The sequence below is a fragment of the Notothenia rossii genome (assembly GCF_949606895.1).
Source record: "Notothenia rossii genome assembly, chromosome: 8".
In the NCBI taxonomy this organism is placed as follows: domain Eukaryota; kingdom Metazoa; phylum Chordata; class Actinopteri; order Perciformes; family Nototheniidae; genus Notothenia; species Notothenia rossii.
Window position 1 is genome coordinate 83,528,409 of NC_136906.1, and position 27,272 is coordinate 83,555,680.

General features: G+C 43.9%; 2 protein-coding genes across 4 annotated transcripts; one reads left to right on the top strand and one right to left on the bottom strand.

Annotated features, from left to right (window-relative positions):
* Positions 1–1,203, bottom strand: LOC307014275 (uncharacterized protein). The gene is made up of 2 exons (XM_079642151.1): positions 913–1,203; positions 1–598 (listed from the first exon to the last, which is right to left on the bottom strand). The coding sequence occupies exons 1-2, from the start codon at positions 1,070–1,072 to the stop codon at positions 504–506; spliced, it is 255 nt and encodes an 84-aa protein (XP_079498277.1). The 5' UTR covers positions 1,073–1,203; the 3' UTR covers positions 1–503.
* ubr7 (ubiquitin protein ligase E3 component n-recognin 7) lies at positions 480–25,390 on the top strand. 3 transcript variants are annotated; one of them, XM_079642149.1, is made up of 12 exons: positions 480–616; positions 2,054–2,175; positions 2,629–2,762; positions 9,802–9,862; positions 10,133–10,228; positions 12,901–12,954; positions 14,041–14,146; positions 14,370–14,458; positions 14,591–14,752; positions 14,838–14,997; positions 24,308–24,369; positions 25,145–25,390. In XM_079642149.1, exons 2-12 carry the CDS (start codon positions 2,059–2,061, stop codon positions 25,235–25,237), a joined length of 1,134 nt encoding a protein of 377 aa, XP_079498275.1. In that variant the 5' UTR covers positions 480–616; positions 2,054–2,058; the 3' UTR covers positions 25,238–25,390. The 3 variants fall into 3 exon arrangements, with proteins under 3 accessions (XP_079498275.1, XP_079498276.1, XP_079498274.1); XM_079642150.1 differs by having other exon boundaries at positions 14,382–14,458; XM_079642148.1 differs by lacking the exon at positions 480–616 and adding an exon at positions 1,427–1,575.
* The last annotated feature ends 1,882 nt before the right edge of the window (positions 25,391–27,272 follow it).

Here is a 27,272-nt window from a genome sequence, read left to right on the forward strand (position 1 = left end):
TCAGTATTTAAAAGCTTTTATTATGAAAAGGTACAGGAAGTAATCCATGGCTTTACAAACTCCCTGCAGTCATTACACAGGCCACCAGCTGCTCAGAGTAAGACAGGAAATACTGGTGCACTCACACACATCCCAGTGCACAGACTGGTGTGTGTGGGAGTGATCATGGAGCAGGGGGACCATCTCACTGCAGACAGAAACACCTAGATAGGCCTAATTAGAAATATACACTACACATCTCACTGCATCAATAGGTGTTCAAAGTGTCCTCAGGTGTTTGAGGACGAACCCAGAGTCCCCAGCTGTTTGAGGACGAGCACCCTGGTGTTTGAGGAAGAGCTCCCAGGTGTTTGAGGACGAGCACCCTGGTGTTTGAGGAAGAGCTCCCAGGTGTTTGAGGACGAGCACCCTGGTGTTTGAGGAAGAGCTCCCAGGTGTTTGAGGACGAGCACCCTGGTGTTTGAGGACGAGCCCCGAGTCCCCAGGTGTTTGAGGACGATTCCTCAGGTGTTTTTGGATTTTTTAGCAGGAGGTTGTAGTCGAGCTTTCTGAAGCCCCTCGTCTCCTTCGTCACTTTCCTCCTGCTCCTCCTCCTCACCTGCAGCATGTAAAACAGGTGAATCAGAGAGACTTAGTTTGGTCTCACATAACTGACACGTATACATTTTTAAATACTGAAAAGACCTAGAGATAAACTTATACTGACTTATTTAATACAGGACCGTTAGCTACCATTAGCCGCAGATAGCAATCGCTAGCATCAGTTAGCAACATTTAGCAGCAGATAGCAGTTGTTAACAGTAGTGAGTGGAAATTAGTAGCAGTTAGCAGCATATAGCAGTTGTTAACAGTAGTGAGTGGCAATTAGTAGCAGTTAGCAGCATTTAGCAGCATATAGCAGTAGTTGCTCACCTCCTGCTCCAGCTCTCTCCTGCTCCACCAGACTGCTCAGGAGGATCTTCACGGTGGATCTGAGCTCCTGGACTCCGCTGATCACAGATTTCAGATCCGGTTCTACTTTAACGGAGAGTTTCTCTTTCTGACCGTCTCTGAACCGCAGCTCCGCGAACATCTCTGCTGCCTTCAGGAGCGCCTCAGAGATATCACTACTCTACGAGCTGCGTTCAGGAGCCCCTCGGAGATATCACTACTCTAGGAGCTGCCATCAGGAGCGCCTCGGAGATATACTACTCTTAAAGCTGCGTTCAGGGTTATATGATATGATATATATGATAACCATAAGATAGCATAATGTCACATTGAGGAGATGTTGCAAACGCCGTAATTTCCAAGGGAACGTGAATGTTCCTTGGATCCGCCACATAATCAAAGATTATTTTATTATTATCATTATTATCATTATGAGTATATTAGTTGTAACGTTTTTTTGACGTCACACTGAAAACTTTATTTAAAACTCACCTCTGACCCCTGAGGGCGGAAGCGGAAGTCGCCATTATTAGCTCGCGGCGGAGTTTTGATTTCGGATCGTTCGCATTGTTGTTGTTGTTGTTATTAACCGGGTTATTGTTGTTATTGGTCCGGTTATTGTCTGCTTTCCAGCCGGAGCTCACGGTAGGTTTAAGATGTTTCCAGCTAAAACAATAATCGGTGTTTAAACAAATATCCATCCAGTGTTTACTCTGCCCTCCGCTAGCCGGCTGTGTCTATCTGTCTATCTATCTATCTATCTGTCTATCTATCTATCTATATATCTATCTATCTATCTATCTATCTATCTATCTATCTATCTATCTGTCTATCTGTCTATCTGTCTATATGTCTATCTGTCTGTCTGTCTGTCTGTCTGTCTGTCTGTCTGTCTGTCTCTCTGTCTGTCTATCCTGGTTTACTCTGCCCTCCGCTAGCCCCCTGTGTATTCATATCTATCTATCTATCTATCTATCTATCTATCTATCTATCTATCTATCTATCTATCTATCTATCTATCTATAGATATCCACCCAGTGTTTACTCTGTATAATCTCATATATATATATATATATATATATATATATATATATATTATTAAAGCTAGTTGTTGTGCTGACAGTGAGCATGGAGGAGGAGCGCACGCTGTCTCTGGTTGATGTTCTGGAGGAAGACGAGGAGCTGGAGGAAGAAGCTTCTGCCGTGTTGGCAGGAAGTGACTCTGACCACTGCTCCTACCCTCAGGTGAGGATCTATACATATACCAGTATATCACCACCTGTATCCCAGTGTGTACTACATGTACTCGTAGTATTCACACTGTGATCACCCTCTGTATAATCTGTCTCCATTGGTTCCTACAGTGCTTCCTCTCCTCTTCATCAAAATGCCTTTCCTGGTTTATACTGGGTAGGGAGGTAGTGATGTTGCTAACGTGTGTGTGTGTGTGTGTGTGTGTGTGTGTGTGTGTGTGTGTGTGTGTGTGTGTGTGTGTGTGTGTGTGTGTGTGTGTGTGTGTGTGTGTGTGTGTGTGTGTGTGTGTGTGTGTGTGTGTGTGTGTGTGTGTGTGTGTGTGTGTGTGTGTGTGTGTGTGTGTGTGTGTGTGTGTGTGTGTGTGTGTGTGTGTGTGTGTGTGTGTGTGTGTGTGTGTGTGTGTGTGTGTGTGTGTGTGTGTGTGTGTGTGTGTGTGTGTGTCAGGGCTATGTGAAGCGTCAGGCCCTGTACGCCTGCAGCAGCTGCACACCAAAGGGAGGAGAAGCAGCTGGAGTGTGTTTGGCGTGTTCATACAAGTGTCATGAAGGTCACGACCTCTACGAACTCTACACAAAGAGGTCAGATCTCACTCTTCACATCTCACTCCTCAGACTGCTCATATCCCCACAATCACTCCTCATATCTCAATCCTCACTCACTCTCCTCTGTCTCTCTCTCTCTCTCTCTCTCTCTCTCTCTCTCTCTCTCCTCTGTGTCTCTCTCACTCTCCTCTGTTTGTGTCTCTCTCTCTCCTCTGTGTCTCTCTCTCTCTCTCCTCTGTGTCTCTCTCACTCTCCTCTGTTTGTCTCTCTCTCTTTCTCCTCTGTGTCTCTCTCTCACTCCTCTGTTTGTGTCTGTCTCTCTCTCTCTCTCTCTCCTCTGTGTGTCTCTCTCTCTCTCTCTCTCTCTCTCTCTCCTCTGTGTCTCTCTCTCTCCTCTGTGTCTCTCTCACTCTCCTCTGTGTCTCTCTCTCTCTCTCTCTCTCTCTCTCCTCTGTGTGTCTCTCTCTCTCTCCTCTGTGTGTCTCTCTCTCTCTCTCTCTCTCTCTCTCTCCTCTGTGTCTCTCTCTCTCCTCTGTGTCTCTCTCACTCTCCTCTGTGTCTCTCTCTCTCTCTCTCTCTCTCTCTCCTCTGTGTCTCTCTCTCTCCTCTGTGTCTCTCTCACTCTCCTCTGTTCGTGTCTCTCTCTCTCTCTCCTCTGTGTCTCTCTCTCTCTCTCTCTCTCTCTCCTCTGTGTCTCTCTCACTCTCCTCTGTTCGTGTCTCTCTCTCTCTCTCCTCTGTGTCTCTCTCTCTTTCTCCTCTGTGTCTCTCTCTCTCTTTCTCCTCTGTGTCTCTCTCTCACTCCTCTGTTTGTGTCTCTCCCTCTCTCTCTCTCTCTCCTCTGTGTGTCTCTCTCTCTCTCCTCTGTGTCTCTCTCTCACTCTCCTCTGTGTCTCTCTCTCTCTCTCTCTCTCCTCTGTGTCTCTCTCTCTCTTTCTCCTCTGTGTCTCTCTCTCACTCCTCTGTTTGTGTCTCTCCCTCTCTCTCTCTCTCTCTCTCCTCTGTGTCTCTCTCTCTCTCTCCTCTGTGTCTCTCTCTCACTCTCCTCTGTGTCTCTCTCTCTCTCTCCTCTGTGTCTCTCTCTCTCTTTCTCCTCTGTGTCTCTCTCTCACTCCTCTGTTTGTATCTCTCCCCTCTCTCTCTCTCTCTCTCTCTCTCTCTCTCTCTCTCTCTCTCTCTCTCTCTCTCTCTCTCTCTCTCTCTCTCAATTCAATTCAATTCAATTCAATTCAAAGGGGCTTTATTGGCATGAAAGTTAAATTAAACAATGTTGCCAAAGCATCAAAATACAAAATAATTAACAACATTAACAGACATTTCAAATGTTTACATATTATTGATGATATATATATACAGTGATACAATTACATTTCAACACGTGTGTGTGTGTGTGTGTGTGTGTGTGTGTGTGTGTGTGTGTGTGTGTGTGTGTGTGTGTGTGTGTGTGTGTGTGTGTGTGTGTGTGTGTGTGTGTGTGTGTGTGTGTGTGTGTGTGTGTGTGTGTGTGTGTGTGTGTGTGTGTGTGTGTGTGTGTGTGTGTGTGTGTGTGTGTGTGTGTGTGTGTGTGTGTGTGTGTGTGTGTGTGTGTGTGTGTGTGTGTGTGTGTGTGTGTGTGTGTGTGTGTGTGTGAGAGAGTCTCATTCACTGTCCCTCAGGTTGTGGCATGTGTATACATATTGGGCAGCAAGGTGTGCCTTGTCTCCTTCTCCTAGGAGTACTCTCAGTCTTGAGAGGTCATCAACCTCCTTGAAACCTGGGATTACAGAGTTCAGCTTCAGTGTTTCCCCTATATACAAATAGTGGCGGGTCAGCGCCGCTGCTAGGGGGCGCCAGCCAGGTACCCAAAAAAAAACTTTTTTACTTTTTTTTTTTCCCTTAAAATAATAATAAGTGGCGACCATTTTTCATTTTTCATTTTTTGTTATGTGGATTTTGTAGTATTTGTGTTACTGGCATAGGCGACACAGGCGGTCGCCTAGGGCGCCAGATCTGGGGGGCGCTGCGCTGGTAGCTCTGGGAGGGAAAAAACATTTTTGAACGTTGGCGCTCATCCAAATGTTCGGCCTTGATGTAACGAAATTCATAATTAGTAAATGTAACACCCTTTCACCCCGGTTACACGTTTAATTTGCCCTGTACGGTGGGCGCTAGGTTAACTAGTTAAAATAAGATATGAATGAACAAGAAAATTAAAATAAGCTACATTTATTTGTTATTGGCTATGGTAGGTTATTGGTTATGTTCATATACTTATTTGATTATTAAAATGTAAACCGATCTTTTTCATATGGGCGTTTTAGAGTTGTACCCCCTAGATCAGATTTCTAGTAATTCTGTGCTCAAAGTGCACCAGATTGAAGCATTTTACTGTAAAATGTTCAAAAAAAATCTTCCCGGGAGGGCATACCCCCGGACCCCCCTGGAGGATGTGACGTCCACCCCCAAATTCCAACATGTTCATCCAATAATGAATACATTTGAAGCCATTTTGACGTCTATCACCTATGTCAATAAGTTTCTGTTTTTGCAGTGTATTTGTCTTTGGTAGAGATTTCTCATTTATTCTTTACACATAAAATGTTGCCTAAAATCTCACCTAGGGACCTGGTGCTAGGCCTCAAGAGCCTTTCTTGTGCTGACACATAGAAACAAATTGGAGGGGCGCACTTCGCACGCGCACACACTAAAAAATTCCACGCGCTCCGCGCTCACATTATGCTGGGCCCACGTGCCTTAGCACCGCTGCTATGACTCCATCCCAGGGGAAACACTGAACTTGTTCCAGTAAATGCTCCTTACTTGGTTGAATGTTTGGCACTTCAGGAGGAAGTGCATCTCTGTCTCAGTCTCACCTGTCGTACAGTGACCACATGTTCTGTTCTCTTTTGGTTGCCAGGATCTTTTGAGTCTTCCTGTTTGGATTGGCAGTTTGTGGTCACTGAGCCTGTACTTGGTTAGGATCTGTCTCTGCTTTCTATCTCTGACAGTAGAGAGATACTCTGCCAGCTCATACTCTCTGTTTAGAGCCAGGTAACATTCTAATCTACTTTGGCTTTTAGTTTCTTCTTCCCAATGTTGTAAATAGTTGTCTTTACATTGTGTTATAATGCGTTTGACTGTGATTGGTGTTTGGAGAGCAGTGTTGTTGAGAGACTGGTCAGAGTGGCTCTGAGAGGGGGCAGTTAGCCTCAGCACCAGCTGACATAGGGGACTCTTCTCTGGGGTTAGCTCTTGGCTTTGGAGGGCTTTGGAGTGGAGGGGGTCTCGGGGGCTGGATCTAAGGTGGTTAAAGAATGTCAGTGCTCTCTTTTGAGTGTTAATGATCAGTGGGTATCTGCCTAATTCTGCTCTACATGCATTTGTTGGTGTTTTTCTCTGAACACGTAAAATGTATCTGCAGAATTCTGCATGGAAAGACTCTGTTGGATGTTTGTCCCAGCGGGTATAGCTCTGGTGACTGAGTGGACCCCATACTTCACTACCGTACAGCGCAATGGGCTGGATCACACTATCAAAGATTTTGAGCCAGATTTGAATTGGAATTTGGACATTATAAAATGTTCTCTTAATTGCATTAAGAGCTCTTCTGGCTTTTTCTTTGAGTGCATTCACTGCCATGTTGAAACGTCCTGATGCTGTTATGGTTAAACCGAGGTAGGTCTAACTCATACTATGTTCCATGATATGATTATTTATGGTAAACTGGTATTTGTTCTCCTGACATCTGGGGCGTTTTTGGAAAACCATGACATTAGTTTTCTTCATATTGACTGCCAGGGCCCAGTTCTTACAGTACTGGTCTACTATGTCCAGCTGTTGTTGGAGTCCTTGTTCAGTAGGAGACAGCAGAACAAGGTCATCAGCATAAAGCAGACACTTCACCTCTCTCTCTAGGAGGGAGAGGCCAGGAGCAGCACAGTGATCCAACTGAACAGCAACTTCATTTATATATATATTTATTTGTCTGGGCCACAAGCTTTCTCTCACTCTTCTCACTCTCCTCTGTCTCTCTCTATCTTCTCTCTCTCTCCTCTGTCTCTCGCCCACTCTTCTCTCTCTCCTCTATGTCTCTCTCTCTCTCTCTCACTCTTCTCTCTCTCCTCTGTGTCTCTCTCTTCTCTCTCTCCTCTGTCTCTCTCTCACTCTTCTCTCTCTCCTCTGTGCGTCTCTCTCCTCTATGTCTCTCTCTCTCACTCTTCTCTCTCTCCTCTGTCTCTGTCTCACTCTTCTCTCTCTCCTCTGTGTATCTCTCTCCTCTGTGTCTCTTTCTCACTCTTCTCTCTCTCCTCTGTGTCTCTCTCCCCTCTCTTCTCTGTGTCTCACTCTTCTCACTCTCCTATGTGTCTCACTCTTCTCTCTCTCCACTGTGTCTCTCTCTCTCACTATTCTATGTGTCTCACTCTTCTCTATCCACTGTGTCTCTCTCTCACTCTTCTATGTGTCTCACTCTTCTCTCTCTTCTGTGTCTCTCTTTCACTCTGCTCTGTGTCTCACTCTTCTCTCTCTCCTCTATGTCTCTCTCTCTCACTCTTCTATGTGTCTCACTCTCCTCGGTGTCTCACTCTTCTCTCTCCTCTGTGTGTCTCTATCTCACTCTCCTATGTGTCTCACTCTTCTCTCTCTCCACTGTGTCTCTCTCTCACTCTTCTATGTGTCTCACTCTCCTCACTCTCCTCGGTGTCTCACTCTTCTCTCTCCTCTGTGTGTCTCTATCTCACTCTCCTATGTGTCTCACTCTTCTCTCTCTCCGCTGTGTGTCTCTCTCTCACTATTCTATGTGTCTCACTCTTCTCTATCCGCTGTGTCTCTCTCTCACTCTTCTATGTGTCTCACTCTTCTCTCTCTTCTGTGTCTCTCTCACTCTGCTCTGTGTCTCACTCTTCTCTCTCTCCTCTGTGTCTATCTCACTCTCCTATGTGTCTCACTCTTCTCTCTCTCCTCTGTGTCTCTCTCACTCTTCTCTCTCTCTCCTCTGTCTCTCGCCCACTCTTCTCTCTCTCCTCTATGTCTCTCTCTCTCTCACTCTTCTCTCTCTCTCCTCTGTCTCTCGCCCACTCTTCTCTCTCTCCTCTATGTCTCTCTCTCTCACTCTTCTGTCTCTCCTCTGTGTCTCTCTCTTCTCTCTCTCCTCTGTCTCTCTCTCACTCTTCTCTCTCTTCTCTGTGTCTCTCTCTCACTCTTCTCTCTCTCCTCTGTGTGTCTCTCTCCTATATGTCTCTCTCTCTCACTCTTCTCTCTCTCCTCTGTGTCTCTCTCTCTCACTCTTCTCTGTGTCTCACTCTTCTCTCTCTCCTCTGTCTCTCTCTCACTATTCTCTCTCTCCTCTGTGTATCTCTCCTCTGTGTCTCTTTCTCACTCTTCTCTCTTCTCTGTGTCTCTCTCCCCTCTCTCTTCTGTGTCTCTCTATCACTCTTCTCTGTGTCTCACTCTTCTCACTATTCTCTGTGTCTCACTCTTCTCACTCTCCTATGTGTCTCACTCTTCTCTCTCTCCACTATGTGTCTCACTCTCTCTCACTATTATATGTGTCTCACTCTTATCTATCCACTGTGTCTCTCTCTCACTCTTCTCTCTCTTCTGTGTCTCTCTCTCACTCTGCTCTGTGTATCACTCTTCTCTCTCTCCTCTGTGTCTATCTCACTCTCCTATGTGTCTCACTCTTCTCTCTCTCCACTATGTGTCTCACTCTCTCTCACTCTTCTATGTGTCTCACTCTTCTCACTCTCCTCGGTGTCTCACTCTTGTCTCTCCTTTGTGTGTCTCTATCTCACTCTTCTATGTGTCTCACTCTTCTCTCTCTCCACTGTGTCCCTCTCACTCTTCTCTGTGTCTCTCTCTTCTCTCTCTCTCCTCTGTGTCTCTCTCACTCTTCTCTGTGTCTCTCTCCCCTCTCTCTTCTGTGTCTCTCTCTTCTCTCTCTCTCTTCTGTGTCTCTCTCTCACTCTTCTCTGTGTCTCACTCTTCTCTCTCTCCTCTGTGTCTCTCTCCCCTCTCTCTTCTGTGTCTCTCTCACTATTCTATGTGTCTCACTCTTCTCTATCCACTGTTTCTCTCTCTCACTCTTCGATGTGTCTCACTCTTCTCTCTCTTCTGTGTATCTCTCTCACTCTGCTCTGTGTCTCACTCTTCTCCCTCTTGTGTCTCTCTCTCACTATCATATGTGTCTCACTCTTCTCTCTCTCTCCACTGTGTCTCTCTCTCACTCTTCTGTGTGTCTCACTCTTCTCTCTCTTCTGTGTCTCTCTCACTCTGCTCTGTGTCTCACTCTTCTCTATCCACTGTGTCTCTCTCTCACTCTTTTGTGTGTCTCACTCTTCTCTCTCTTCTGTGTCTCTCTCTCACTCTGCTCTGTGTCTCACTCTTCTCTCTCTTCTGTGTCTCTCTCTCACTATCCTCTGTGTATCACTCTTCTCACTCTCCTCGGTGTCTCACTCTTCTCTCTCCTCTCTGTGTCTCTATCTCACTCTTTTCTGTGTCTCACTCTTCTCTATCTCATATGTGTCTCACTCTCCTCTCTCCTCTGTGTCTCTCTCTCACTCTTCTCACTCTCATCTGTGTCTCACTCTTCTCTCTCTCCTCTGTGTCTCACTCTTCTCTCTCTCACCTGTCTCTCTCTCTCACTCTTCTCTCTCTCCTCTGTGTCTTACTCTTCTCTCTCTCTGTGTGTCTCTCTCTCACTCTCATCTGTGTCTCACTCTTCTCACTCTCCTCCATGTCTCACTCTTCTCACTCTCCTTCGTGTCTCACTCTTCTCGCTCTCATATGTGTCTCTCTCACTCTTTTCTGTGTCTCACTCTTCTCTCTCTAATCTGTGTCTCACTCTTCTCTCTCTCATCTGTGTCTCACTCTTCTCTCTCCGCTGTGTCTCTCTCTCTCACTCTTCTCACTCTCCTCTGTGTCTCACTCTCACTCTTCTCACTCTCCTCTGTGTCTCTCTCACTCTTCTCTGTGTCTCACTCTCACTCTTCTCACTCTCCTCTGTGTCTCACTCTTCTCTCTCTCCTCTGTGTCTCTCTCTCACTCTTCTCACTCTCCTCTGTGTCTCACTCTTCTCTCTCTCCTCTGTGTCTCTACAGGAGTTTCCGCTGTGACTGTGGGAACAGGAAGTTCATGGAGCTGCAGTGCAAACTGTTTCCTGTCAGTTCCTCCACATCGTGTGTGTGCATATTTACATTTTACACGTGATGTGTATTGTATGAGTAACGTGTGTGTGTGTGTGTGTGTGTGTGTGTGTGTGTGTGTGTGTGTGTGTGTGTGTGTGTGTGTGTGTGTGTGTGTGTGTGTGTGTGTGTGTGTGTGTGTGTGTGTGTGTGTGTGTGTGTGTGTGTGTGTGTGTGTGTGTGTGTGTGTGTGTGTGTGTGTGTGTGTGTGTGTGTGTGTGTGTGTGTGTGTGTGTGTGTGTGTCAGGATAAGGAGCAGCTGAACAGTCTGAACAGTTACAGTCAAAACTTCTTTGGTCTTTACTGCACCTGCAGCCGGCCATACCCCGACCCCGACGACCAGGTTAGTGTGTGTAGTTTAGCTGTGTGTAGTTTAGCTGTGTGTAGTTTAGCTGTGTGTTAGTGTGTGTAGTTTAGCTGTGTGTAGTTTAGCTGTGTGTTTGTGTGTGTAGTTTAGCTGTGTGTTAGTGTGTGTAGTTTAGCTGTGTGTAGTTTAGCTGTGTGTTAGTGTGTGTAGTTTAGCTGTGTGTAGTTTAGCTGTGTGTTTGTGTGTGTAGTTTAGCTGTGTGTAGTTTAGCTGTGTGTTAGTGTGTGTAGTTTAGCTGTGTGTTAGTGTGTGTAGTTTAGCTGTGTGTAGTTTAGCTGTGTGTTAGTGTGTGTAGTTTAGCTGTGTGTTAGTGTGTGTAGTTTAGCTGTGTGTTAGTGTGTGTAGTTTAGCTGTGTGTTAGTGTGTGTAGTTTAGCTGTGTGTAGTTTAGCTGTGTGTTTGTGTGTGTAGTTTAGCTGTGTGTAGTTTAGCTGTGTGTAGTTTAGCTGTGTGTTTGTGTGTGTAGTTTAGCTGTGTGTTAGTGTGTGTAGTTTAGCTGTGTGTAGTTTAGCTGTGTGTTAGTGTGTGTAGTTTAGCTGTGTGTAGTTTAGCTGTGTGTTAGTGTGTGTAGTTTAGCTGTGTGTAGTTTAGCTGTGTGTTAGTGTGTGTAGTTTAGCTGTGTGTTAGTGTGTGTAGTTTAGCTGTGTGTTAGTGTGTGTAGTTTAGCTGTGTGTAGTTTAGCTGTGTGTTTGTGTGTGTAGTTTAGCTGTGTGTAGTTTAGCTGTGTGTAGTTTAGCTGTGTGTTTGTGTGTGTAGTTTAGCTGTGTGTTAGTGTGTGTAGTTTAGCTGTGTGTTAGTGTGTGTAGTTTAGCTGTGTGTAGTTTAGCTGTGTGTTAGTGTGTGTAGTTTAGCTGTGTGTAGTTTAGCTGTGTGTTAGTGTGTGTAGTTTAGCTGTGTGTTAGTGTGTGTAGTTTAGCTGTGTGTAGTTTAGCTGTGTGTTAGTGTGTGTAGTTTAGCTGTGTGTAGTTTAGCTGTGTGTTAGTGTGTGTAGTTTAGCTGTGTGTAGTTTAGCTGTGTGTTAGTGTGTGTAGTTTAGCTGTGTGTTAGTGTGTGTAGTTTAGCTGTGTGTAGTTTAGCTGTGTGTTTGTGTGTGTAGTTTAGCTGTGTGTAGTTTAGCTGTGTGTAGTTTAGCTGTGTGTTTGTATGTGTAGTTTAGCTGTGTGTTAGTGTGTGTAGTTTAGCTGTGTGTTAGTGTGTGTAGTTTAGCTGTGTGTAGTTTAGCTGTGTGTTAGTGTGTGTAGTTTAGCTGTGTGTAGTTTAGCTGTGTGTTAGTGTGTGTAGTTTAGCTGTGTGTAGTTTAGCTGTGTGTTAGTGTGTGTAGTTTAGCTGTGTGTAGTTTAGCTGTGTGTTAGTGTGTGTAGTTTAGCTGTGTGTTAGTGTGTGTAGTTTAGCTGTGTGTAGTTTAGCTGTGTGTAGTTTAGCTGTGTGTTTGTGTGTGTAGTTTAGCTGTGTGTTAGTGTGTGTAGTTTAGCTGTGTGTAGTTTAGCTGTGTGTAGTTTAGCTGTGTGTTAGTGTGTGTAGTTTAGCTGTGTGTTAGTGTGTGTAGTTTAGCTGTGTGTAGTTTAGCTGTGTGTTAGTGTGTGTAGTTTAGCTGTGTGTTAGTGTGTGTAGTTTAGCTGTGTGTTAGTGTGTGTAGTTTAGCTGTGTGTTAGTGTGTGTAGTTTAGCTGTGTGTTAGTGTGTGTAGTTTAGCTGTGTGTAGTTTAGCTGTGTGTTAGTGTGTGTAGTTTAGCTGTGTGTAGTTTAGCTGTGTGTTAGTGTGTGTAGTTTAGCTGTGTGTAGTTTAGCTGTGTGTAGTTTAGCTGTGTGTTAGTGTGTGTAGTTTAGCTGTGTGTTAGTGTGTGTAGTTTAGCTGTGTGTAGTTTAGCTGTGTGTTAGTGTGTGTAGTTTAGCTGTGTGTTAGTGTGTGTAGTTTAGCTGTGTGTTAGTGTGTGTAGTTTAGCTGTGTGTTAGTGTGTGTAGTTTAGCTGTGTGTTAGTGTGTGTAGTTTAGCTGTGTGTAGTTTAGCTGTGTGTTAGTGTGTGTAGTTTAGCTGTGTGTAGTTTAGCTGTGTGTTAGTATGTGTAGTTTAGCTGTGTGTTAGTGTGTGTAGTTTAGCTGTGTGTTAGTGTGTGTAGTTTAGCTGTGTGTTAGTGTGTGTAGTTTAGCTGTGTGTTAGTGTGTGTAGTTTAGCTGTGTGTTAGTGTGTGTAGTTTAGCTGTGTGTTAGTGTGTGTAGTTTAGCTGTGTGTTAGTGTGTGTAGTTTAGCTGTGTGTAGTTTAGCTGTGTGTTAGTGTGTGTAGTTTAGCTGTGTGTAGTTTAGCTGTGTGTTAGTGTGTGTAGTTTAGCTGTGTGTAGTTTAGCTGTGTGTTAGTGTGTGTAGTTTAGCTGTGTGTTAGTGTGTGTAGTTTAGCTGTGTGTTAGTGTGTGTAGTTTAGCTGTGTGTAGTTTAGCTGTGTGTTAGTGTGTGTAGTTTAGCTGTGTGTAGTTTAGCTGTGTGTTAGTGTGTGTAGTTTAGCTGTGTGTTAGTATGTGTAGTTTAGCTGTGTGTAGTTTAGCTGTGTGTTAGTGTGTGTAGTTTAGCTGTGTGTAGTTTTGCTGTGTGTAGTTTAGCTGTGTGTAGTTTAGCTGTGTGTTAGTGTGTGTCGGTGACAGGTGACTCTTTGTCCAGGTGGAGGACGAGATGATTCAGTGTGTGGTGTGTGAGGACTGGCTGCACGGCAGGGTGAGTGTTCTGCACACACACACACACACACACACACACACACACACACACACACACACACACACACACACACACACACACACACACACACACACACACACACACACACACACACACACACACAGATCTGACTATCATTCCACGCATCCACCCTAACCTCACCTCTTTGACCTCACCTGTCTGTGACCTCACCTGTCTGTGACCTCACCTGTCTGCGACCTCACCTGTCTGCGACCTCAGCTGTCTGTGACCTCAGCTGTCTGTGACCTCACTCACCTGTCTGTGACCTCACTCACCTGTCTGTGACCTCACCTGTCTGCGACCTCAGCTGTCTGTGACCTCACCTGTCTGCGACCTCACCTGTCTGTGACCTCAGCTGTCTGTGACCTCAGCTGTCTGCGACCTCACCTGTCTGTGACCTCACCTGTCTGTGACCTCACCTGTCTGCGTCCTCACCTGTCTGTGACCTCAGCTGTCTGCGACCTCACCTGTCTGTGACCTCAGCTGTCTGTGACCTCAGCTGTCTGTGACCTCACTCACCTGTCTGTGACCTCAGCTGTCTGTGACCTCACTCACCTGTCTGTGACCTCACCTGTCTGTGACCTCACTCACCTGTCTGTGACCTCACCTGTCTGCGACCTCACCTGTCTGTGACCTCAGCTGTCTGTGACCTCACCTGTCTGCGACCTCACCTGTCTGTGACCTCAGCTGTCTGTGACCTCAGCTGTCTGTGACCTCACCTGTCTGTGACCTCACCTGTCTGCGACCTCACCTGTCTGTGACCTCAGCTGTCTGCGACCTCACCTGTCTGTGACCTCACCTGTCTGCGACCTCACCTGTCTGCGACCTCACCTGTCTGTGACCTCAGCTGTCTGTGACCTCAGCTGTCTGTGACCTCACTCACCTGTCTGTGACCTCAGCTGTCTGTGACCTCACTCACCTGTCTGTGACCTCACCTGTCTGTGACCTCACCTGTCTGTGACCTCACCTGTCTGTGACCTCACCTGTCTGTGACCTCACCTGTCTGTGACCTCACCTGTCTGTGACCTCAGCTGTCTGTGACCTCAGCTGTCTGTTGTGTTGCAGCACCTGGGCTGTGTTGTTCCAGACTGTGTGGAGCTGCAGGAGATGATCTGTGAGTCCTGTATGAACAAACACTCCTTCCTCTGGTCCTACGCAGCTCACCTGTCAGGTAACAGTACTGGTGACGTGAAATTATTATAAACTTTTATTTGACACAGAGATTATTTTCTGACATAATCCAAAATCACATGGAGTAATCCAATTGGACCAGGACATGCTCCCTTCAGGGTCCTGCACAGGAACATGTCATCATTGTTGTTTTTTGTGTAATGTACCTCCTGATGTTTGATTTGCTTCTTGTTTGTCATGTTCTTCCTGTTTTTGCAATATAGTTCTTGTTCCAGGTGCAGAAGTGAAGGAGGTGAAGGAGGAAACGGAAGCAGACGAGTCAAAGACAAAGCATCCTAACAAAGAAGAAAAGGTGAGAGGAATAACCTCGTTAAAGTTATCTTTCCATTGAATCTCCTGACTATCTCTTTAGTATCTCTGTCTCTGACATGTGGTGAGGGATGACTCCAACCCTCTCTGTGTGACTGATATAATGATCTATCAGGCGGACAATGTGGAGCCCAGCTGTAAGCGCAGCCGTGAGGAGGCGGAGCCTAGCTGCAGACTGAAGGTGCTGCAGGCCATTGGTCAGAAAAGAGTCCAATCAGGAGCCGTGTTCTGGCCGTCAGGGTGGCGCTCCAAGCTTTGCCCCTGCAACACCTGCAAGGTGAAATCCAGCTGTCAACGTTTCTATTGGCTGACAAAGTGACGATGTAACTGTAGGACGGTCTGACGTGTGTTTGTGTCCTCAGGACTTACTATCTGCAGCCAGTCTCTCCTTCCTGCTGGACGAGTCCGACACCGTCCTCGCCTACGAGACCAAAGGAAAGAGCAGCGAGCAGCGAGGACACGACCCCCTGATGTCTGCGCTGGATAACCTGAACCACGTGCAGCAGCTGGAGATCATACACGGTATACAAACTAAAAACCATCTCTGAGTCACATCAACTACAAACCATCTCTGAGTCACATCAACTACAAACCATCTCTGAGTCACATCAACTACAAACCATCTCTGAGTCACATCAACTACAAACCGTCTGAGTCACATCAACTACAAACCATCTGAGTCACATCAACTACAAACCATCTGAGTCACATCAACTACAAACCATCTGAGTCACATCAACTACAAACCATCTCTGAGTCACATCAACTACAAACCATCTCTGAGTCACATCAACTACAAACCATCTCTGAGTCACATCAACTACAAACCATCTCTGAGTCACATCGACTACAAACCATCTCTGAGTCACATCAACTACAAACCATCTCTGAGTCACATCAACTACAAACCATCTCTGAGTCACATCGACTACAAACCATCTGAGTCACATCAACTACAAACCATCTGAGTCACATCAACTACAAACCATCTGAGTCACATCAACTACAAACCATCTCTGAGTCACATCAACTACAAACCATCTCTGAGTCACATCAACTACAAACCATCTCTGAGTCACATCGACTACAAACCATCTGAGTCACATCAACTACAAACCATCTGAGTCACATCAACTACAAACCATCTGAGTCACATCAACTACAAACCATCTGAGTCACATCAACTACAAACCATCTGAGTCACATCAACTACAAACCATCTCTGAGTCACATCAACTACAAACCATCTCTGAGTCACATCAACTACAAACCATCTGAGTCACATCAACTACAAACCATCTCTGAGTCACATCAACTACAAACCATCTGAGTCACATCTAGGCCTGTCGCGATAATCGATAAATTGACTTATCGTACGATAAATAAAAATGGACTCAATAACTTTTCTGAGCTCGATAAATTGCCGTTTACATGCGTGTTTGTTTACATAAGGATGTGACCAGCATTTTAGCTAGGAGCGCTGTGGCTGCCAGACGAGCTGTGGCTGCCGTCCATGCGCGCTGTGAGGGGCGGGGCTGACACACAGCCAGGTCAGGACACTCTGTGTGCACGTACAGCAACGTAGCAGCCAAATTAATAATATAGCGACAAGCGGGAGACAACGTGTGACTTACTCGCGGGGAATTTAAAATGAAATGGAATTGGTTACAAAACCTACACATCTCGATTCTCCGGTGTGGCAGTATTTTGGATTCAAGCCAACCTACGGACTTGAATGAGCCGGGCGGTGAGTCGCATTTGTTTAAAAAAGGTAGCGACAAAAGCAGGCAATACCACGCATTTTAAACTACACCTAAAACACAACCACTCCGTTCCGTTTTACCAGCTGGTAGCAAACACGGCAGCTGGAGATGGAGAGCCCCCACCTTCCCGACAGTTTACAATCAAAGATGCATTTGCCCGGCAATGCAAACATGTTGGTGTTCCTTGCTCGAAAACTTCGAAAAACAGATTTGGATATGGCCTGTTGAGGCATCTGGGCCTTTGTATGGACAGTGGACTGTACACATGACTGTTGTTTTCAGGAGATTTATTTTGCTTGTGAGACAATGTGTGCTCATATTGATTTATTTATATATATATATCTATATCTATCTATCTATATATATAGAGATGGATAGATAGATGGACTGAGAGCTCTGTTTTCCAGCCTGACTCTATTTAATTTATTGTTTTGGTTGTGTGTGATTTAATTAATTTATTATAATTTAATGAATTTGTTTTATTTATTATATATCATTTATATATTTTAATATTATTTCACATTTCATTTGCAATGTTGAATGTTCAATAAAAAGTTCTGTTTGAACGGATGTACTAGAATTATTATGATATATTATCAGTATGTCAGTGGTCTAAAATGGTGCCGACAATATTATCGTTTATCGCAATAATTTCCAGGAACATTTATCGTCCAACAAAATTATTTATCGTGACAGGCCTAGTCACATCAACTACAAACCATCTCTGAGTCACATCAACTACAAACCATCTGAGTCACATCAACTACAAACCATCTGAGTCACATCAACTACAAACCATCTGAGTCACATCAACTACAAACCATCTGAGTCACATCAACTACAAACCATCTGAGTCACATCAACTACAAACCATCTGAGTCACATCAACTACAAACCATCTGAGTCACATCAACTACAAACCATCTCTGAGTCACATCAACTACAAACCATCTGAGTCACATCAACTACAAACCATCTCTGAGTCACATCAACTACAAACCATCTCTGAGTCACATCAACTACAAACCATCTCTGAGTCACATCAACTACAAACCATCTGAGTCACATCAACTACAAACCATCTGAGAGTCACATCAACTACAAACCATCTGAGAGTCACATCAACTACAAACCATCTGAGTCACATCAACTACAAACCATCTGAGTCACATCAACTACAAACCATCTGAGTCACATCAACTACAAACCATCTGAGTCACATCAACTACAAACCATCTGAGAGTCACATCAACTACAAACCATCTCTGAGTCACATCAACTACAAACCATCTGAGTCACATCAACTACAAACCATCTGAGTCACATCAACTACAAACCATCTCTGAGTCACATCAACTACAAACCATCTGAGTCACATCAACTACAAACCATCTCTGAGTCACATCAACTACAAACCATCTCTGAGTCACATCAACTACAAACCATCTGAGTCACATCAACTACAAACCATCTCTGAGTCACATCAACTACAAACCATCTGAGTCACATCAACTACAAACCATCTGAGTCACATCAACTACAAACCATCTCTGAGTCACATCAACTACAAACCATCTCTGAGTCACATCAACTACAAACCGTCTGAGTCACATCAACTACAAACCATCTGAGTCACATCAACTACAAACCATCTGAGTCACATCAACTACAAACCATCTGAGTCACATCAACTACAAACCATCTCTGAGTCACATCAACTACAAACCATCTCTGAGTCACATCAACTACAAACCATCTCTGAGTCACATCAACTACAAACCATCTCTGAGTCACATCGACTACAAACCATCTCTGAGTCACATCAACTACAAACCATCTCTGAGTCACATCAACTACAAACCATCTGAGTCACATCAACTACAAACCATCTGAGTCACATCAACTACAAACCATCTCTGAGTCACATCAACTACAAACCATCTCTGAGTCACATCAACTACAAACCATCTCTGAGTCACATCGACTACAAACCATCTGAGTCACATCAACTACAAACCATCTGAGTCACATCAACTACAAACCATCTGAGTCACATCAACTACAAACCATCTGAGTCACATCAACTACAAACCATCTGAGTCACATCAACTACAAACCATCTCTGAGTCACATCAACTACAAACCATCTCTGAGTCACATCAACTACAAACCATCTGAGTCACATCAACTACAAACCATCTCTGAGTCACATCAACTACAAACCATCTGAGTCACATCTAGGCCTGTCGCGATAATCGATAAATTGACTTATCGTACGATAAATAAAAATGGACTCAATAACTTTTCTGAGCTCGATAAATTGCCGTTTACATGCGTGTTTGTTTACATAAGGATGTGACCAGCATTTTAGCTAGGAGCGCTGTGGCTGCCAGACGAGCTGTGGCTGCCGTCCATGCGCGCTGTGAGGGGCGGGGCTGACACACAGCCAGGTCAGGACACTCTGTGTGCACGTACAGCAACGTAGCAGCCAAATTAATAATATAGCGACAAGCGGGAGACAACGTGTGACTTACTCGCGGGGAATTTAAAATGAAATGGAATTGGTTACAAAACCTACACATCTCGATTCTCCGGTGTGGCAGTATTTTGGATTCAAGCCAACCTACGGACTTGAATGAGCCGGGCGGTGAGTCGCATTTGTTTAAAAAAGGTAGCGACAAAAGCAGGCAATACCACGCATTTTAAACTACACCTAAAACACAACCACTCCGTTCCGTTTTACCAGCTGGTAGCAAACACGGCAGCTGGAGATGGAGAGCCCCCACCTTCCCGACAGTTTACAATCCCCACCTTCCCGACAGTTTACAATCAAAGATGCATTTGCCCGGCAATGCAAACATGTTGGTGTTCCTTGCTCGAAAACTTCGAAAAACAGATTTGGATATGGCCTGTTGAGGCATCTGGGCCTTTGTATGGACAGTGGACTGTACACATGACTGTTGTTTTCAGGAGATTTATTTTGCTTGTGAGACAATGTGTGCTCATATTGATTTATTTATATATATATATCTATATCTATCTATCTATATATATAGAGATGGATAGATAGATGGACTGAGAGCTCTGTTTTCCAGCCTGACTCTATTTAATTTATTGTTTTGGTTGTGTGTGATTTAATTAATTTATTATAATTTAATGAATTTGTTTTATTTATTATATATCATTTATATATTTTAATATTATTTCACATTTCATTTGCAATGTTGAATGTTCAATAAAAAGTTCTGTTTGAACGGATGTACTAGAATTATTATGATATATTATCAGTATGTCAGTGGTCTAAAATGGTGCCGACAATATTATCGTTTATCGCAATAATTTCCAGGAACATTTATCGTCCAACAAAATTATTTATCGTGACAGGCCTAGTCACATCAACTACAAAAACCATCTGAGTCACATCAACTACAAACCATCTGAGTCACATCAACTACAAACCATCTGAGTCACATCAACTACAAACCATCTGAGTCACATCAACTACAAACCATCTGAGTCACATCAACTACAAACCATCTGAGTCACATCAACTACAAACCATCTGAGTCACATCAACTACAAACCATCTCTGAGTCACATCAACTACAAACCATCTGAGTCACATCAACTACAAACCATCTCTGAGTCACATCAACTACAAACCATCTCTGAGTCACATCAACTACAAACCATCTCTGAGTCACATCAACTACAAACCATCTGAGTCACATCAACTACAAACCATCTGAGAGTCACATCAACTACAAACCATCTGAGAGTCACATCAACTACAAACCATCTGAGTCACATCAACTACAAACCATCTGAGTCACATCAACTACAAACCATCTGAGTCACATCAACTACAAACCATCTGAGTCACATCAACTACAAACCATCTGAGAGTCACATCAACTACAAACCATCTCTGAGTCACATCAACTACAAACCATCTGAGTCACATCAACTACAAACCATCTGAGTCACATCAACTACAAACCATCTCTGAGTCACATCAACTACAAACCATCTCTGAGTCACATCAACTACAAACCATCTCTGAGTCACATCAACTACAAACCATCTGAGTCACATCAACTACAAACCATCTCTGAGTCACATCAACTACAAACCATCTCTGAGTCACATCAACTACAAACCATCTCTGAGTCACATCAACTACAAACCATCTCTGAGTCACATCAACTACAAACCATCTGAGTCACATCAACTACAAACCATCTGAGTCACATCAACTACAAACCATCTCTGAGTCACATCAACTACAAACCATCTGAGTCACATCAACTACAAACCATCTCTGAGTCACATCAACTACAAACCATCTCTGAGTCACATCAACTACAAACCATCTGAGTCACATCAACTACAAACCATCTCTGAGTCACATCAACTACAAACCATCTGAGTCACATCAACTACAAACCATCTGAGTCACATCAACTACAAACCATCTGAGTCACATCAACTACAAACCATCTGAGTCACATCAACTACAAACCATCTCTGAGTCACATCAACTACAAACCATCTCTGAGTCACATCAACTACAAACCATCTGAGTCACATCAACTACAAACCATCTGAGAGTCACATCAACTACAAACCATCTCTGAGTCACATCAACTACAAACCATCTGAGAGTCACATCAACTACAAACCATCTCTGAGTCACATCAACTACAAACCATCTGAGAGTCACATCAACTACAAACCATCTCTGAGTCACATCAACTACAAACCATCTCTGAGTCACATCAACTACAAACCATCTGAGTCACATCAACTACAAACCATCTGAGTCACATCAACTACAAACCATCTGAGTCACATCAACTACAAACCATCTGAGTCACATCAACTACAAACCATCTGAGTCAAGTCAACTACAAACCATCTGAGTCACATCAACTACAAACCATCTGAGTCAAGTCAACTACAAACCATCTGAGTCACATCAACTACAAACCATCTGAGTCACATCAACTACAAACCATCTGAGTCACATCAACTACAAACCATCTGAGTCACATCAACTACAAACCATCTCTGAGTCACATCAACTACAAACCATCTCTGAGTCACATCAACTACAAACCATCTCTGAGTCACATCAACTACAAACCATCTGAGTCACATCAACTACAAACCATCTGAGTCACATCAACTACAAACCATCTGAGTCACATCAACTACAAACCATCTGAGAGTCACATCAACTACAAACCATCTGAGTCACATCAACTACAAACCATCTGAGTCACATCAACTACAAACCATCTCTGAGTCACATCAACTACAAACCATCTCTGAGTCACATCAACTACAAACCATCTGAGTCACATCAACTACAAACCATCTGAGTCACATCAACTACAAACCATCTGAGTCACATCAACTACAAACCATCTGAGTCACATCAACTACAAACCATCTCTGAGTCACATCAACTACAAACCATCTCTGAGTCACATCAACTACAAACCATCTCTGAGTCACATCAACTACAAACCATCTGAGTCACATCAACTACAAACCATCTGAGTCACATCAACTACAAACCATCTGAGTCACATCAACTACAAACCATCTGAGTCACATCAACTACAAACCATCTCTGAGTCACATCAACTACAAACCATCTCTGAGTCACATCAACTACAAACCATCTCTGAGTCACATCAACTACAAACCATCTCTGAGTCACATCAACTACAAACCATCTGAGAGTCACATCAACTACAAACCATCTCTGAGTCACATCAACTACAAACCATCTCTGAGTCACATCAACTACAAACCATCTGAGTCACATCAACTACAAACCATCTGAGTCACATCAACTACAAACCATCTGAGTCACATCAACTACAAACCATCTCTGAGTCACATCAACTACAAACCATCTGAGAGTCACATCAACTACAAACCATCTCTGAGTCACATCAACTACAAACCATCTCTGAGTCACATCAACTACAAACCATCTGAGTCACATCAACTACAAACCATCTGAGTCACATCAACTACAAACCATCTGAGTCACATCAACTACAAACCATCTGAGTCAAGTCAACTACAAACCATCTGAGTCACATCAACTACAAACCATCTGAGTCACATCAACTACAAACCATCTGAGTCACATCAACTACAAACCATCTGAGTCACATCAACTACAAACCATCTGAGTCACATCAACTACAAACCATCTGAGTCACATCAACTACAAACCATCTGAGTCAAGTCAACTACAAACCATCTCTGAGTCACATCAACTACAAACCATCTGAGTCACATCAACTACAAACCATCTGAGTCACATCAACTACAAACCATCTGAGTCAAGTCAACTACAAACCATCTCTGAGTCACATCAACTACAAACCATCTGAGTCACATCAACTACAAACCATCTGAGTCACATCAACTACAAACCATCTGAGTCACATCAACTACAAACCATCTGAGTCACATCAACTACAAACCATCTCTGAGTCACATCAACTACAAACCATCTCTGAGTCACATCAACTACAAACCATCTGAGTCACATCAACTACAAACCATCTCTGAGTCACATCAACTACAAACCATCTGAGTCACATCCACTACAAACCATCTGAGTCACATCAACTACAAACCATCTGAGTCACATCAACTACAAACCATCTCTGAGTCACATCAACTACAAACCATCTGAGTCACATCAACTACAAACCATCTGAGTCACATCAACTACAAACCATCTCTGAGTCACATCAACTACAAACCATCTGAGTCACATCAACTACAAACCATCTGAGTCACATCAACTACAAACCATCTCTGAGTCACATCAACTACAAACCATCTGAGAGTCACATCAACTACAAACCATCTGAGTCACATCAACTACAAACCATCTGAGTCACATCAACTACAAACCATCTGAGTCACATCAACTACAAACCATCTGAGTCACATCGACTACAAACCATCTGAGTCACATCAACTACAAACCATCTCTGAGTCACATCAACTACAAACCATCTGAGTCACATCAACTACAAACCATCTCTGAGTCACATCAACTACAAACCATCTCTGAGTCACATCAACTACAAACCATCTGAGTCACATCCACTACAAACCATCTCTGAGTCACATCAACTACAAACCATCTGAGTCACATCAACTACAAACCATCTGAGTCACATCAACTACAAACCATCTCTGAGTCACATCAACTACAAACCATCTGAGTCACATCCACTACAAACCATCTCTGAGTCACATCAACTACAAACCATCTGAGTCAAGTCAACTACAAACCATCTGAGTCACATCAACTACAAACCATCTGAGTCACATCAACTACAAACCATCTGAGTCACATCAACTACAAACCATCTCTGAGTCACATCCACTACAAACCATCTCTGAGTCACATCAACTACAAACCATCTCAGAGTCACATCAACTACAAACCATCTGAGTCACATCAACTACAAACCATCTCTGAGTCACATCAACTACAAACCATCTGAGTCACATCCACTACAAACCATCTCTGAGTCACATCAACTACAAACCATCTGAGTCACATCAACTACAAACCATCTGAGTCACATCAACTACAAACCATCTGAGTCACATCAACTACAAACCATCTCTGAGTCACATCAACTACAAACCATCTGAGTCACATCAACTACAAACCATCTGAGTCACATCAACTACAAACCATCTGAGTCACATCAACTACAAACCATCTGAGTCACATCAACTACAAACCATCTGAGTCACATCAACTACAAACCATCTGAGTCACATCAACTACAAACCATCTGAGTCACATCAACTACAAACCATCTGAGTCACATCAACTACAAACCATCTGAGTCACATCAACTACAACAAAATTGGATTCATATATTGAGTCATTGTCTCTTTGTTTGTGTCTCTCATTGTGTCTTTGTTAGTGTCTCTCATTGTGTCTCTCTCATTGTCTCTTTGTTTGTGTCTCGCATTGTGTATCTCATTGTCTCTGTCATTGTGTCTCTCAGGGTACAACGACATGAAGACAGAGCTGAAGGACTTCCTGCAGAGCTTCGCCTCAGAGGGGAAGGTACGTCCTGCTGCTGATGTCATGACAGGTGGACATGTTGTGCTCATTGGTAGCCGACCCTTGACTCCTGATGATGTCATGTTTGTGTGTGTTCTCTGATAGGCTGTGACTCCTGATGATGTCATGTTTGTGTGTGTTCTCTGATAGGCTGTGACTCCTGATGTCATGTTTGTGTGTGTTCTCTGATAGGCTGTGACTCCTGATGTCATGTTTGTGTTTGTTCTCTGATAGGCTGTGACTCCTGATGTCATGTTTGTGTGTTCTCCGATAGGCTGTGACTCCTGATGTCATGTTTGTGTGTGTTCTCTGATAGGTTGTGACTCCTGATGTCATGTTTGTGTGTGTTCTCTGATAGGCTGTGACTCCTGATGTCATGTTTGTGTGTGTTCTCTGATAGGCTGTGACTCCTGATGTCATGTTTGTGTGTGTTCTCTGATAGGTTGTGACTCCTGATGTCATGTTTGTGTTTGTTCTCTGATAGGCTTTGACTCCTGATGTCATGTTTGTGTTTGTTCTCTGATAGGTTGTGACTCCTGATGTCATGTTTGTGTGTGTTCTCTGATAGGTTGTGACTCCTGATGTCATGTTTGTGTTTGTTCTCTGATAGGCTTTGACTCCTGATGTCATGTTTGTGTGTGTTCTCTGATAGGTTGTGACTCCTGATGTCATGTTTGTGTTTGTTCTCTGATAGGTTGTGACTCCTGATGTCATGTTTGTGTGTGTTCTCTGATAGGTTGTGACTCCTGATGTCATGTTTGTGTTTGTTCTCTGATAGGTTGTGACTCCCGATGATATCCGTCAGTTCTTTGAGCAGCAGCAGAGTCGTAAACGAGGACGAGATGATGCTGGACGCTTCTACCCTACCTGATGACCTCTGACCTTTCATGTTCTTAATTATATTCTTGATTTAATTTTGAAGCTTTAAGACTTCCTGTTTAGTCCATGTTTAAGAGCTCACCACATTACTGTCTGTTTCCTTTTTAATTAAAACTAATAAAACTCTATCAGCTGACCAACAAAACAGTCTGTCTCTCAGTATTTGTGTGTGTGTTTGTTTTTCCATCCTGCTGGGCTCCATGACCTGACATATCACTACGCTGTGGGGACCCATTTCCCCCAGGACTCGGTCCCCATGGGCACGAGCATTGCAATCAATAAAAAACAGCTTCCTGATATGCCTGGTGATGTTTTTTTGGGAAAAAAAGATTGTCCCCTGGAGGTCGACTTTCAAGGCTCTGTGTGTGCTCTTGTAGCCACACACGGTATTGCGGTGTGTGAATTTGCTCTAGTGGGGTCCTTAACTTGGCTAAGTGTGTAATCATATAATCTTCATATTTAACCTGTGAAGCCCGAGAGCCCCCGGTACCGGGAGCTACGTTTGTTTTTTTCACGAAACTGTGTCTCAGGGCTTCTTAACATTTAAAGACCTATGAATGTGTCATACCCACTTAACGGGAAGAAACTCAGCTAACTGACGATACGAATCATTTTTACCGAAACAAAACACAAGTCTCACAAGAAGTGTCTAAATTAGAAAACAAAGAATGTAACAAAAGTACAAGTAGCCTACTAACTCCAGGTGACGTGATTAAAGGGACACTATGAATTAGCTGGGTGTAGCATGTGGAATGAGCTTACATTTTAAGGTTGAGATGTGGCTAGTAATGTATAGTAAGAAATAGACTCGTTTAGGAGCCGGATGTGCATGAAAAACCACGGACAAAGACAGTTCAATTTCTTCCAATATTTTATTTTATCTCACACACACACACACACACACACACACACACACACACACACAGTTCAGTCTGAGTACAGTGTGTATGTAGTATATTTATTCATGTGGAAGGCTGCAGTCAGGAGGATTTACCTCAAATTTCACTACCGCGTTTGCAGCTATTCTATGCCGCAAAAGCATGATGGCCACGCAGTAGCTGCGTAGTGAGGTGACGGCAGCTTTAGGAAGGGAATGGCCGACCACCAGTCTAGACTTGAAAAAGTCCATGTCATCCTCTGCTGCAGCAGGGGGGGCGCGGGGCTCCGCTGGCCAAGACAATGGTAGGGGAAACACTGAATATTCATACCCCTTTGATGGTTCAATGTGCTGGTAGCTCGGAGGACTGTCAGCCACTAACAACCCCCGACTCTCAAGGCGTTGGCGACACAGGATGCAGCGTCTTTACAGAACGTCTCCAGCTCAGAGAACTTCCACACCCTGCCCTCTCTGTTGAAGTGCTTCTGGGAAGTCTTGGCCCTCACTTCCTCCATCTCTCGCTGCTCCGGGGTGTGTTCTTTCATGCACACCTTGTGCAGGTGAGTTCCGATTGAAAGCTGAGGGGTGTTGCAGAGCAGGCAGAACGCAACCCTTCTCTCCATTGCCCTGTGAACAGAGAGGGAATGAGAGAGGGAATGAAAGAGAGACATAGAGAGAGATATATTATTTAGTATAAATACAAAGGCTACTTATTACCTCTCAGGCGCGCTCGTCTCCATCGCAGCCATATCGAAATGATGGCTCTTCAGCAGACCCCCATTTTATTATATCCCTAGCCGGGCTTGTTTTTGTGGACATTCAAGCCCCAAGAGGGGCGGACCATTTACAGTCATGTGTCAAAACACTTCATACCCCAGAAATCTCCCCAGCCTGGTCTGGTCAGGGTCATCTGTAGCCCCAAGCTTCCCTGGCCTGAGATGGCATGACTTTTAAGCATTACTTTGCACTATGCCAAATGTATCTGACGGCTTTAGTTACTGTACATATTGAAGTGATTGGCTAATATATTGTCCCTATATTTTTGAATTTATACATTCAAATAACATGCTAATATAAAATGTAAATCAACTCGTAAATATTAAATGCTGAGTTGAGATATCCAGCAGCAGCGTCATACACATTATTTTCG